The sequence below is a fragment of the Pieris brassicae genome, chromosome 10 (assembly GCF_905147105.1).
Source record: "Pieris brassicae chromosome 10, ilPieBrab1.1, whole genome shotgun sequence".
Lineage (NCBI taxonomy): Eukaryota > Metazoa > Arthropoda > Insecta > Lepidoptera > Pieridae > Pieris > Pieris brassicae.
In genome coordinates, this window is record NC_059674.1 from 15,434,994 (window position 1) to 15,450,739 (window position 15,746).

The 15,746-nt window shown below is 31.2% G+C and overlaps 2 protein-coding genes across 2 annotated transcripts; one reads left to right on the forward strand and one right to left on the reverse strand.

The window, feature by feature from the left end:
- Positions 1-23: 23 nt before the first annotated feature.
- Positions 24-10,972, reverse strand: LOC123715014 (lysophospholipid acyltransferase 6). Its single transcript, XM_045669784.1, has 10 exons — positions 10,552-10,972; positions 10,194-10,333; positions 9,348-9,425; positions 8,943-9,034; positions 7,881-8,122; positions 7,026-7,158; positions 5,289-5,509; positions 3,527-3,727; positions 2,731-2,882; positions 24-2,040 (listed from the first exon to the last, which is right to left on the reverse strand). Exons 1-10 carry the CDS (start codon positions 10,633-10,635, stop codon positions 1,887-1,889), a joined length of 1,497 nt encoding a protein of 498 aa, XP_045525740.1. The 5' UTR covers positions 10,636-10,972; the 3' UTR covers positions 24-1,886.
- A 663-nt stretch (positions 10,973-11,635) lies between these two features.
- On the forward strand, positions 11,636-15,255 carry LOC123715472 (phosphoribosyl pyrophosphate synthase-associated protein 2). Its single transcript, XM_045670487.1, has 7 exons — positions 11,636-11,939; positions 12,057-12,161; positions 12,234-12,353; positions 12,844-13,132; positions 13,592-13,761; positions 13,840-13,945; positions 14,123-15,255. Exons 1-7 carry the CDS (start codon positions 11,920-11,922, stop codon positions 14,426-14,428), a joined length of 1,116 nt encoding a protein of 371 aa, XP_045526443.1. The 5' UTR covers positions 11,636-11,919; the 3' UTR covers positions 14,429-15,255.
- Positions 15,256-15,746: the final 491 nt, after the last annotated feature.

Below are 15,746 nucleotides of genomic sequence, written 5' to 3' on the forward strand. Positions count from 1 at the left end.
AAAGGTTTAATAAAACACAAAACAATAAAATAAATATTTATTGGAAACTTTATAAATGTAACAACTATTAGTAAATACTTCCTCTTATTTCTTTTTTTAATTAATGGTGATCTATATAGATGTTTATGAGATGTCCTAAACATTATAGGTACAATTGGCACATGACTGGCTTTCAATCGTAAACTTTTTATTTATTTTATAGGTTTTAACGCTGGTTAATCAAATTAGTATGTTAACTGTTATTGGAACTAATTTTGATGTATACAAGTAGATAAAACTAGTTGGGATTATTTACAAATTATAAGACAATTAGCAAATGGCAATGTTTTACTCAAGTGCCATTCATAAACTCACTGTTCTATCTAAATGTAATGCATTCAATCATTTAAACTTCTTGTGATTTTTAAAATATTGTGTTTACAATAACTGGCAATTGTGGATTTATTTCATCATATTGTAACACGTAATTCCTTTATTTTGTCACAGTACAGGATTACAAAAATTGAGAATAATTATTATTAGTATTCTGTTATACCAGCAATGTATAGGTGACAAAAAACATTAAAATTATCATTATTGTAGACATATTAATAATATTTTTTTATATATTGTATTAATTCATAATAACTAATACTGTAGTAAGTATAATTCATGGACTTTGTAAATACTTTCATTAAAATTACATTCCTAACTTAGTGTTTAAATTATAATGCTATTAAATACATACTGCAACTTCAACCAGTATTGAAACATAAACATGTTTTTGTAAGAACTAAATAAGTAGCGACATATAATATATGTAATTTTTCTACTATGGCAACAAACGTTATTTTTAAGTCGACAGCTTATTTAATATAAATTCAAATATTGGTCAAATAATCCATTCATATTTATCTTATACAGAGCGTAGAAACACTAATCTATGCTTAATAGACTGTTGTCGGTATTTCTAAAATACATATTTGACACTAAACACATTATTTAATGCTTACAAGTCATTTAGTCTTCTCAGTCAAAATATATTGATATGTTGCATTTTAAAAACACTTATACACATAAAATAATTTTATAATAATGTAACCAATAACTATATGTAAATCGTACCTGCCACAGTATTTTTTAATTCTGGTGAGTATGAATACTTAATATAACAAATACGGCAAATATGTAAATAAAAATTAAAAATAATTTAACCCAGCAAAAACAATATTTTATTACCAACGTGAATAACCTCCGTAATAATTAACAGTAATCTTCCAACTGACCTTCGCAATTCGTTAAATTAACAACATTTAACACTGAATAAAAATAATATCTTGTTATATATATATATATATCAATACTATTGGTTGGAGGTAGATTTTTGTGCAATATAAGGTTATATAATGTATATGCGACATCATTAAAGAAAAGTAGTTATTCCATTGGTAAAACCGATAAAAATATTATTTTTAAACTTATCTTTATGGCAAATTTTATGTCAACACCTTTTACCAAAAATTTTATTAAAAGGAAAATCAGAAAAAAACTTAAATTACTACCAGTAGTTTCTGGAATTATATTAACCAAAATAACAAACTTTTCAGCTTATTATAAATATGAGGTCGATGGCAATCTGCACTGAAAAATAAACTTGCTTAAAACAATGACAAATTTTGGTCCTTTTCATGTCATTTTGTAAAAGCTAAAAAATACAAAAAATGTTTTGCCCAAACATAAGTCACGGTTTACATTTGGACAACATTACTATTGACATAATATGTAAAGATTTTGTAACATATACATAGGTATAAAAAATTCAACGGTTATTGTAATCAGATTAAATTTCTTTTGTAACGAAATAAGATCAAGATCCGTGTGACCCTATTAAAACTTAAATCTTGTATTTAGGATATTTTTAATTTCCCGTTAGCTTCACCATTGGTTTCGATACTTTTACTGTTCGACTTACGCGTTTCCGTTTGTGAAGCGATGGCATGTCTCGATTTTGGCAACAACATAGCTCCCAGAGCTAAGAAGTGTAGCGAATAATATAGACGCCTAAAAACAAAAAAATCTTAATTATATGGAAATTATTCAAACAAGCAATATTTCTCTTATGAAAAAAGAATAACTGTTGTAATGGGCGAACACATCTCTATAATAAAAACATTTAAAAAACCAGTGGCGCTTATTACCGTTTTAGGTTGGGCCTCAGATCACTGTATCCGTTTCATGATCTATTGTCAATGCCAATGCCTGACAAACGACATCGACTATATTGAGGTATTCCTGACGATGTTTTCCTTCACCCTTTCCAAGCAAATATTATATGCGCACATTTCGATAATACAATCATAATAATAAACTGATTTGTTTAAATCTGAAGTATATAATACTATCTCAACTAATATTTTACACCAAGATAAATGGTTTTATAAAATGTACTATACTAGAAGAATATAAAACGAGGAAAATGACTTAGGGTAGCGTTGAGCTCGAAGAAGCTAGGTTCGAAGTCCAATAAACAAATGCATAGAAAAATATCAAAATTTAAGATCACCATTTGTTTAATAATTAACGTCTAATAACTAATTAATGTCTTTATAAAACCAATTTTTATAAACTGTTGTAAAGTTTATAAAATACTTCTAAAGATACATTCTTTTGTTAATGCTTATTTGAAAACGTTTATCTGTCTTATGTCTACAGATCATAAAGAAATGTACTCATAATATTACAAAACTTTACCCATAGAATGCGAGACTCGGCGACAGATGCAACAGTACAAAAGGGACAGTGGCATATGTCATCGCTACACGTGTCGTGAGAAACGTCAGCGAGTCATAGAATAACTTGCTAATAGCGCTGTTTAAGAACAGCGGTCTGGCAAAAGCTCGGACCTATAAAATAAAACATTGCTACAATATCTACATTTAGAAACAAAAACTTACATTCTAGATCACTAGTTTTAAACGCTTTATCTAGTTATTCTTGTTTAGCTTCTTTCAGTTGTCAAAATAATATAAATAAGGAATTTGACGTTGTTAGATTTAACAATAACATAACTTATTACTGATAGTACAGATACCGGCAAACATCTTGAACCAATTTCCTTGCTTGCGCAGAAGCGATGTTTAGGCATCGCTGGGAGGGGGGGAGTGATGTGTCGATCGCGTGATTGCTAAATGTGTTGACGTCCCGCGCTATGTACGATGCGCAAACTTGACACCTACCCCCTTGTTTAATGTAAAAAGTTTGCCGGTATCTGTACGAGGCAAGTGGGTACATTTTGCTTACTCACGGTTGCTTAGTATTGCGTGGCGATTACTGCCCAGTAATAAGTTATGTTATTGTTAAATCTAACAACATCAAATTACTTTATTACCTTATTTTGATCGTGACTCACGGTCCGTGGTACTACTGTAATTTTACGTATTTTTAATCTATAATACACACCAATAAAATCCTATATAGTTAAGATTGTATGACCGGTTAAGCTGAATTATTTAATTACAATAATGAGACACCTACTTCAGTGTATTACCTTTTTAGCAGCTTCAGTAAAGAGTCCCCCTGCGAAAAATGTCATATAATAACCCGGATGGAAGCCGTGCCATACCGCGGACAGCGAGTATACGCGAGCCGTTCGCCAGGCGGCGCCACCTCTTTCGTAAGCGACTGTACGTAACCACGCGTTCGTATTTTTGTTCCAACTGGCTATTGCCACACGCATGTTTTGGGCAAACTGAAAGAAAGCAGACGGTCAAGTGTTTTTGTGAATATTTAATTTATTGTAGCCTTAGGTAAGGAAGTAAGTACTTTCCACGCTAACGAATGCATACCTATCAGATACGTTATGCAATATAGTGAGTAATTGAACTAGTAAAAAAAGTAGGCTGTCACGCTCTATCAAGCAATAAATGAAACTATATTTTATACATTACTGTCTATTTGTTATCATTTCTTCGTTAGTAAATTTTTGTTTTACGTCATTAACTTTAAATTTACATCAGAGTTAAAAACGTGTTTCGGTGAATGTCAACCTTTGGTTAAGGTGCGATTGCGATTTAACTTATGTCACTGAAAATGAGTTCTATTCTTACGCATTATTAGTATTGCACCTTGCTATATCAAAATAAGTATATAAAAACTGTAGTTCGGACTTTTTCCTGTTGTATCATTCAATTAACATATTCAACAATTTATTTCTTATGCCCGAAAGTTAGTTTTTAGGACACATTTTGCGCTTTTAGAACCTCCATCATACTACATAAATAGTAGTGAGAGCAAATAGAACCCAGATCTGATAAATTTTCATTACCTAAACGGCTAACAAAACAGTATTATGAGTTAATGATGCGCAATAAATTTATTTACTTATTAAATAAATAAAGCAACAATTATGGCAATACAACAAATCAATCTAAATCATCTATGGTAAAATCGCTGCAAGCTTGTTTAAAAGGCACGCAACGTAAATGCAAACCGCCAAAAAATGTGAAAGAAAATCAATGTTGCCATAAGATCTAAGTGCGTTCCGAAATACGCAAACTACTAAAGATGAAAGTCTGATCTACACATTTTTTGCATATACCTTTATGCTTAGTAAGTAAGACAGAAACGACTTTAAGGCTTAGTACTCGTTTTGTTATGACTCTTAACCTTAGCAGATAATAATTGCAGATATGACAAACTTTAACATGTGTTTTGAGTAAGAAAATGCAAAGATAATTCTGTGTTGATTTGTAGACGAGTGACGACGGGAGTGTTGCCATCCTACCAAATATGCAAAAAAGTGAAAATACCTAACAGGGCAGTATTTGCCTCCTATGAAGTTCGTTGTGCTCTATCACATTCGTCCGTTGCTGTAAATACCATAAATCAGTACGTTTTTGACATACATGACAATCATACTTAGTAAATATCTTATAACCTTACGTCATACTTATAGTCACTGAGTCGACGAAACTAATAAACATTACTATTCACGAACACAGAAAAACTGTTATACTCTATAAAAAATTAAAACAATATAAATTGTGCAATAAATCATTGCTGTTTTTTTTTTAAATAACGGGTTCAAATGGGCAGGAGGCTCGCCTTATGTTAAGTGATACCGCCGCCCATAGACACTTACATTGCCAGAAAACGCAATTGCCTTGCCAGCCTTTTAATAATTGGTACGTTATTTTCTTTAAGGACTCCAAGTCGAATTGGTTCAGAATTGCTACTTCGATTTAGTGTATTCAATAGTCTTAACCGATTCTTCGAAAAATATTTCAACAATAACAATATAAAATACTTACCTCAAATCCAAAAACGTCAATATTAGACATTTTATCCCATTTCGGCGTACCATCATTGTCATAACCGTTGAAACCCATGCCAGAGTTATTACAAATTGCTTCAGAAAGCAGCCAAGCGTGGTAATACTTGCATCTTACGACTAATGTTGATAGGTACGCATACCAGAGTAGGTAAACGGCTGACCAAGAACGGGAAACTTCTGATGTTGGGTCTACTAGACCTGGAATAGAATTTCAAGTCAAATCTGGACACGTTAAGATATTTACTTTTATACTGATCCAAAAATATATCTCTCTCCAGATTATTAGTGTACTAAGATAGCATTTTTAGAAAGAGTTTCGGGGAGGTTATGTATATGTCTAGTGTTGAAAAGTCGTATAGTAACTGATTAAATAACGAATGTTTAGGGTAATGTAGGAGAAACTGAAAACATGCTTCCAGTCCTTGTCGACAATCGAATTGATGATTACACATATATATATATATATATACACCATCAATCCTAGGAATAACAATAATACATTCTATTTTTTTCAAGTTCGTTGGTATAAAAACTGAATGAGGAACTATTTTTACTTTAAGTTAAAGTGGTTTAAATTTAATATTGAGTCTGATGTATATAAAAATATAAAGATTTAAATATGGTAACAAAAATGATGTATTTTAGTTAATGTTTAAATGTTTGTTCTAAGTATTTTTAGTGATTTTTAACCGCGAGTGCTACCTGCCACGATCACCTTTGTCGAAGGTCACTGGCCTGTTAAATAAGCAATGGAAGAACTTTGCCTGAGAAACAAAATCCCTTCCCATACACGCTTAATTCTTTTATCTACGCAACGGTACATACGGTGACGTCTTTAGACTCAAGAGAAAGGTTTAGATATAATACAAAGTTGTTTTCTACTGTCAGCATTAGAACTATATGAATACCTATTTCCATACAAAAGCGCGAGCAGCCGTACTACTGATTTCGAGGCTAACGTACAAAAAGTCTGGATACTATAATTGTTATGAAAAATGTCCCTGACGGGTAAAACAAAAGACGAAACGTTGCGTTTGATTTTAATTGTACAAAAGGAATGACGCACTATGTCGCATGTTGGACAAGAGACGTTCATGCCCAATCCCAATCAAACGGAAATCTCCTATGTTTCGTCTTTCATTATCACCCACTCAGTTACGCCCAAACAAAGTGCAAGAAGATAAACCAAAATACAGATATATATAATCCTTAATAAATTCAAAAGTTCCTTAATGCGTATTTAAAATATCGTTCGATATTGTTTACAAATGTCTTAAACTGGTAGAACTAGTTATTATTCAAAATAGTATTTATAAATAGACCGCTTACGAATCTGGGTTAATAGTTACATGCTTCATAACAGAAACTCATAATATATTTAAATTATGAAACAATCAATGTAACTTAAATTTTGATAGTTAAATTAGCTTACGTAATTATTTAGGCAATAATAAAAAAAATGTGTTTTTGAATTTAAAATTACATATTTATTTAAATTATCGAGACTTATTAATTATTATTAATTTTGGATGGTGTGAAACTGTCTAAATAACTGTCAAACACAACAATATAGCATTTACCTTATTAAAGAAAAATATTCATCTGTCTCTTTCTTATAAATTGTGTTTACGCTGTGTTAGAACTGGACAACTGTAAAGACCTTTAGATAGAGATACCAAACTATTAAGAGTCGTGATATATGAATCAAATTTACCTTCTAAAGCTTTTATTGGGTATTTCTTTGCCAGAGACAAGTAGAGCAGAGCAGCGGCCACAGATCCAGCTACTTTGTATATCACTGCGCGTCTTGGCGAAGGCTCGCTCTCACCCACTTTATCCTTTGCCATCTTAAAAAAAATGTGATTCTTGTTATCATTATTCATCATTCATGACCTTTCTGTAAGTAAAATGTATTCTGAAATACAAATATGTATCTTCTTTATCTTCAAAATTTAACAAATAGATCTTCAAACGGGTTTAGGCTAATATATCTTAAATGACTCGAGAGTTTTAACGTAAATTGTTTCAATTATTTTTTTATAATAAGAAAATTTTCAACTATATACTTAACTATATTTGCATAAACATTTAAATATACATTTGACGTTATGCAAATTGCATTAATATTCAATTTCTGACCGAATATGTATTATGCATTTCACTGCAAGTATGTATACAATTATATTCCCCGTATTTGCTGAACATTATAACTCACGGGGCTACTCACGTGCCGCAAGCGCTACGTGACACAATATAAATTTTATAGGTAATATAAAACCTTATATTTTAGTCAACATACCATACAATTTCTCGATGGTTACTTATATTGCATTAATTATAACGCAATAACAACAATGCAATTGGTATACATTCTATATAACATATAATAACGCCGGGTTCTGAACACTATTCGTTAATTCTACCAGACGCAATTTTTATTATTAAATAATAATAAACATTGAGAAAAAAAAATTCTACTCCATTAACTTATTGTTTCGACAGAAATCGGACCCAAGAAGCAAAACTGAAAAATGCTATATATTAAAGGCAATAAAACAACAAAACTTACCGCATCATCTCGAACACACTCAATAAAGCTGATATAATCGGGATAAAACACAACAGGTCCGCACATAAGTGTCTGAAACGCCAATGTATACGCAAAGTATTCCAACGGCGACGGTACCTTGTCAATTATATTCTTATCATTCAGATTTCCTGTAGAGTTCGCATTAATTTCTTTCCTTATTAAATTATCTTGCAGTGAATACGCCAGTGACGTCACCCTTTGAGTTATTACCATCAAGGGTCCTACAGGAAACATTACATATAGATGATTTGATTTGGGCCGACGAAGTAGGTATGTCATTTATATGAGTTATAAATATTCTTTCAGAAACAATAATATGGAATAGTAATTATCAAAGACAAAGGGGTGCAACTTTTATTAAAATAAAATAAATCAATGGCACTACAACCTTTTTAGGTCTTGGCCTCAGATTTCTGTATCTGTTTCATGATAATTTTAAACTAGGTAGGCAAGTAGGTGATCAGCCTTCTGTGCCTGACGCACGCCGTGGACTTTTTGGGTCTAAGGCAAGCCGGTTTCCTCACGATGTTTTCCTTCACCCTTCGAGCGTATGTTAAATGCGCACATAGAAAGAAAATCCATTTTTAAATAGATTTCTGGGTTTTAAGTTAAGTTCCAAAGTATCACTACGGCACGTCAAAAAGCTGCTGGATTTTGACATAGAAGTCATAATTCACATTAAGTCTCGATTTTGAACCTTATCCCCATCTCAGTCGATTTCCTTAACCAATAGAAAAATACATCAGTAAAAAAATACACAGGAGGTTCGAGCAAACGATCTCAAGGTTTGGTCGCTCGCTCATTGCTATTAACATTGAAACCTAGGTTAATAATGTGAAAATAGATAATTACACTTATATAGTAGTATTTTGATCTGCGATTCGAAAAGCACAAACATAATTTCATGCTTCATTAAGATAAGACTAAGAGTCTTTGATAATGCAATCAAAATGCGGTAACGGGTACGAGTAACAGGACCAATATAGATTTTATTATTAAACGAATCAAATGTTAACATTTAGTAAATTAATCAAGACTTACCTGTTATATCAAGAGTGTAATCCGCAGTATGATAAATTTGCCGATGTAAATGTATGCACGAAAGATAAACCATAGACACAGCTAAAACAATACTGAAAAAAAATTACATTATAAATCAAACAGGAATTCTATAAATAGAATATGTTTTCATCTTGTTCGAATTAATGATACATATATACAATATAGTCTATATTACATCAGAAACATGATCATAAGTAATAAGTTTTAGCTTGATTAGTACTATATTATCTACAAAGATTCAATCGCATTCTTTCTTATTTTGCACAAAAGGCTGCTAACCACGAAACCTAAAAATTATCAATGAAACAATATGCCTGCCTGACATATTTTGGTGCTTTGGTTCCCAGTGAGAACTTTTATATGAAATAATAATAATATACATACTTTCCTATTATATGTTGTGGAAATATTTTCAGAAGAACATATGTTATCATTGGAAGCACTGATAAGTGAATTGCTTGTCTGTAATAAAACATATATGTTACCAACCAATACCAATTTCAGCCCAATTAATTCTAGGATGAACCAGTTCACTGGTGTCAGGATATATTACTTTTATTGGCAGAAAATAACCTATTGTAATGTTATATTATAATGTTGCCATTCGCATACTCTTCTATAAATGAAAGGTTGACTAAAAGGGTCAACCAAGCATTGTGTTATTCCAAACTACACATTTGAATAAAACAACTATAACCGACATAATATACCTAAATCTAACTGAACTTGAGTATTGCAAAGCACTTGAAACAATGAGATATGTAAATACAAAACATAATACATACTATGCTATCTATTAAACAATCTTTAATTCATATTCATATAATAGTTAATAAATATTTAATTTTTACCAGTTATCTGTTTATTAGAAACCTTTAGAAGGTTTTTGTATATACCAAACATATCCAAAGGTTTTGAATTTTGATTAAAATTTACCAGATAAAATGATTTTTATTCTTGAGATATACTATATATATATTTTTCTTAACTATATAAATTTTAGATTTTTATTATATGTTACACATGTATATATTCTTTAAACACTGAGCATGTAATGCATATGTTACAAAAGAAACTTGTATTATCATATGGCTCTTAAAGCATTTTTTTAAAATAGCAGTCACACACAAAGAAAATCACTAAATTTTATTTATATTTTCTATAGAGTAAGCAAGCTTTTAATGCATTTTCAAAGCAAAATTAAAGTATTTGTGTATTGTGCAAACTTACTTTCCAAAGCAGAAATATCCCATAAGCAAACCTATAACAAGGCATACCACATGACGAAATTCTGGAGAAGCAACTCTTAATGGTTTTCGAAAAAGTCGGGCCAGGCAAAGTGCAGCTATTTGTGCGATCAAAAAATTAACCTAATGAAAAAAAATTAAATGAATAGTGCTTTTGATGCTTTTACCAAATATAAAAGAGCTTTACTTTCTATTTCATACAATAATATAAGCATCTATGTAATAAAAAATGTAATTCACTAATAATTAAAAACATAACTAAACTTTGTAATAAAAATAAGAACTACAATTTCTTGACTTCAATTTATTTCACTATTGTATATGAATTAACTGGTACTTACTAGGTCAATTGGAAGACCAATCCTATTGGAGAAAAAAGTGAATATTTTGCTACCATCGTAGTAATCGGTGAACGAAGAAGACATCGTGACAAATCTCAATAAGGCATACGTTAGCACTTAAAGACACTTGTTCTTAAGTAATGTATCACACATTCGACATCCAATTTAAAACTTTACATAGAAAAAAGAAATGCTTTCATAAAACCAATTTTTTTCTAAACGGTTCTTCAATTGTGATAGTTTATATTCCGTTTAAGTAGAAGTTGAGGCGATAAGTAACTAGATGACAATCGCTAGGAAGTAGATGATCTAAATTTGAGCAATATTGTATTCATACAGAATAAATCTAAAACAAAATTAGGGCAACCAACACATAAGACAACACATAGCAAAAGTAAAACCAGAAATCAAAATATTTTTATGATTAGACTTTTTTAGAGATGTACACATGCAGGACGTAGATGTATGCACAGACTAGGGAGAATAAGTGTATGATATGTGTACGTATACGTACGTACGTATGCGTATCGAGTATCAAACGATCAGATCTGAGCGTTGCCAGGATTGTTTAGGGTGGCCACGTTTCCTTTCCCTTGTGAGATAATTTAGTGTCTGTTACGGGATGTGGTTGAGCCATCTCAACTTGCGATGAAAAATCTGGTGGCTACAAGATTTCCCAGGATCTGTCTCAGCCACCGGTTAACAGACTTGGATTCACTTAGGTGGTGGATTTTGTGGAACGTGGAAAGTCACGTTTCACATCCACATCACTCCTCAAGTTGGAGCGATAGATTTAAATTTTCACACCACGTGTAAGGATACTTCTTAGTGTTTGTTGCAAAACTCTGTAAAATTCAGTATTATTATGTATGTATGTATCCTCTTCATTGCCAGAGTAGTTAGGCATAACACAATGTTGATTTTTCGTACTTCCGCGTTGAAGCGCGCAGTAATAATTTGTTCTATATGGGACGCCAAAGACGTGCATCCCTAATACATAAAGTGCTTTAGAGCACAACAATTTAAAGTACGACAAGAACGCGTGTGTCAAATTCAATAATGCCAATGTCTCAGTTGTCAGTTAATATTATGATAAATGGTTGAATCAATTGTCAACACATTTTAGAATTGAGAATTCATGAAAGAATTGTATTAATTATTTTGCGGAATGTGCAACTGACAATTGTTTTACAGTAAATTTGCCGTAAGGATTGTACGATTGTAAAATATAAAGAGTATTTTTGTATTTTCAGTTTCAGAGTTTATATCATCCAATAAGATTACCTACAAGCACCAAATAATCTTTATTCTTGCGTGAAATTCTAATTGGTTTGCTGTTCATTTTCAAAGGACCGTCATCAGGTTATTATGTTACTCAACAAAACCAGGTTTATTGTTTTTCTTGCTCTTCTTAAGTGTTTCGTCTTATATTTTCAAAGCTAATGCAAACCGTAACTCATAACCTTATCACTATGTTCATACGTCCTCTCTAATTAAACTTACAGGTTTACGAATCGACCTCAGTCGTGCAATATGGAGACACATTCAACATCTGACATCGTTATTTTAAGTGGGAATTCACACCCGGAACTGGCTGAACAAATTGCCAAGTAAAATTATTGTAGTTACTGATAATTAAATAGTCCTTGATTTGTACTTTAACCAAACATCAAACTTTACAGTCGTCTCGGCGTACGTAAGGGAGGTTGCTCCGTTTTCCACAAGACAAACAGGGAAACAATTGTAGAAATTGCTGATTCTATTCGTGGGAAAAATATTTATATAGTTCAAACTGGTACTAAGTACGTATTCACATATGTCTTTACTTTAATTAAATTGGAAAGCCCACAATCATGCAAACATCTAGTGTCAAGGGATGTCAATTACATTCATTTGTATACAATTATTAATATAACATTAAAATTTTTAAAAGTTATATAGATATGTTGTTAAACTCAGCCTTACATTTTCATAAATATTCATAGAGTATTGGAAGTGTTATGCATGTATTCCTGTTGGATTTTATGTACTTTTTGCATAGTTGCCTATAAGCATGTTATAAATGGCGTAATTAGTATGTGGAGGTTATGATGTAGTAAAATGTTTCTTTGTAGTTGACAACTTGTTGGTTTCATTTTTAATATGTATATCTTCTGAAAGCACAATGCACAGTTAGAAGGAAGATGAAATCATGGCTCCTTACTAATTGAAATAATTACAATATAAATTATTGCAACTCAGTCACCAAATATAGTGCATGGAATTATTGGGATACCTTTATGTCATTTTCAGGGATGTGAATAACAACATTATGGAACTATTGATAATGGCTTACGCATGTAAGACTTCATCGGCTCGTTCCATTGTAGGGGTCATCCCATACCTTCCATACAGCAAGCAATGTAAAATGAGGAAACGTGGTTGCATTGTCACAAAACTTTTAGCTAAAATGATGTGTAAATCTGGTCTGACACATATTATTACTATGGACTTACACCAAAAGGAAATTCAGGGTTTCTTTGATTGCCCAGTTGACAATTTGCGTGCATCACCATTTTTGCTACAGTATATTCAGGAAAGTGTAAGTTGACAAATGTAACTAATATCATTTAATACAACAACCCTGGTAACATAATTCATTTGGTATTTTAAAGTCACGGTTCATTTCACTCATATAATAGTGTTTAAAAACTTCTATTAAACTTGATGCAATATTGTAGAAATGAATCATAATATGACAAAAATAAAATGTATTAATTAACAAAATCTTTATACTCTGTATATAAAAACCATACCTATGAGTATATATACATACTACCTTACCTCCTAATGAGTGTGTATACATACTACCTTGCTGAATAACACTTTTAATTTGCTTGTGTGCTTTTTGAGAAAATTTACATCTTTATTAATGACATCCTTGAAAATGGTCTCATTTTAATTGTTCCATTAAAATATTTTCTTCTATCATTGGTGATAGTTCTTTATTGTTACGTAGCCTGCACCTAGTAATAAATCTACTAATTTAAGTTCTACATAGATTCCAGATTATCGTAACTCAGTTATTGTGGCACGGAACCCTGGTTCGGCAAAGAAAGCAACATCATATTCAGAAAGATTGCGACTTGCCATTGCTGTCATACATGGAGAACAGAAGGAAGCGGACAGTGATGAAGTAGATGGAAGATATTCACCACCATGCTTACCAAGGTGAAATAGAACAAGTAATTTCCTAGGTCATACCTGCAATATTTTGGAGGATAAAATGTGAACATGTAATGTTAACAGATCTCGTACAATGGATGTGCCAGTAGGAGTACCTGTACACCCAGCTAAAGAGAAGCCACCAATCAATGTTGTAGGGGATGTCGGTGGCAGGATTGCCATCATGGTTGTGAGTATTTCAGACACTTGTTAACTCGGCATACAGCTGTTACATTTTTAATTCAATTGTTTCTTTCATTAAGTGAACAAAAACTCATGTAATTTTTAACAATATTACAGAACCATAGTATCTGCAGGATAATTACATGTTTTCAATGTAACACTTTAGAAGTCTATTTTCTTTCAGGATGACATGATAGATGATGTGCAATCATTTGTCGCAGCTGCAGAGGTATTGAAGGAATGTGGTGCTTACAAAATATATGTCTTGGCAACCCACGGCTTGCTTTCATCTGATGCACCTCGCTTAATTGAAGATTCTCCCATAGATGAAGTTGTTGTTACCAATACAGTTCCACATGAGTTACAGAAGATGCAATGTAAGAAAATTAAAACTATAGACATATCTGTTCTGCTTAGTGAGGCAATAAGACGCATTCACAACAAAGAATCTATGTCATATCTATTCAAAAATGTCACACTAGAAGATTAAATATATAGCAATGTGGTTAAAATTTCTTTTGGGTGGAGGAAAAATGTTAATAGAACATTTCACTTGAGATCGAAACAATAGAATTTTCATACGTTGTTACTGTGAGTAATAGTTAAAATATCAACTTATCTTATAAATAAACCTATGATTATAAAGTGCTTAATACAAAAGCCTTGCTGGATTTTGATTAAAAATATTATCTAGAAATTTACTCAGGCGGTATGTATAGTATATTCAATTACTAGTTATCATAGTCTTCTTCAAGCCATAAATTGACATAGCAATATTTGTATTGAATTTCCACCCAACAAAAAACTTAACTTTAGTTACCATCAGCCTTCTATCGTGTGGTAAATGGATTTAGGAATTAGTCATCACATTTTGAATCTTAACTGGGTGTTTTAATGTCTTTAAAGCAGCAACTTATGTGGGAAATGTATTATAGTGTAGTATATAAGTATATTTTTATAGTATTTGATAGATTAAGACACCATTTATTCACATTTGCTATGTTCTATGTTTAACTATTAACGCAAAATATTATAATTGTTACAAATTAGTATATTGGGTAATAAAATGTTGTTATGTTAGAGTTCATTGTATTGTAATTGAGTCCATAGTTTTCTGTGCATGTAAATTCATGTAAAATTATAGATTGACAAGAAATTATATTACAGTGACTTGAGTAAGTCTAATGAATCTTAAAGCTGTTATTTAAAAAAAATCCAAAGCTTTTATTATTGCATAGATACCTTTTTCCATAATAAAGTGATAGTTAGTTTAAATATAAGTGAATTGATTAGTTAGTGCCACAAAATGTATATTGTTCTGTTATTATTATATTCTTTTTTAATAAATATTTTCGTGGCTAATCTTAATTTTATTTGACTACAGATTTTTTTCTATATTTTTATATACATGGTTTAACAAGATTTATATCTCTTAGATTATTTTTTCATAATAGTCACTTCTAATAGCACTCAATGCTTTATTTTTTACTTTACAAATTTTGTTGTTTGTCACAATAGATTACAGACAATTATCAAGATGTTACATTTGTATCGGTTTATAATAATTAATATTATATAAAACTATCTTTTTGATATAGTGTAACCTCTTTATACACTGTAACGACACTGAAGGGACTCTGCATTTCATGGCGTTATACGAGAGTTGACGTTATGAAGGGAATAAAAATTAGAAAAAGAAATAGTTTATTTCAGACTAATGTTAGTAATAAAAAGAATCTTATTTGAATGCTATTGCATTTAGTCTGCTATTGTTGTATGACATCTTTTGCTGTACCAGTAATTTTGTT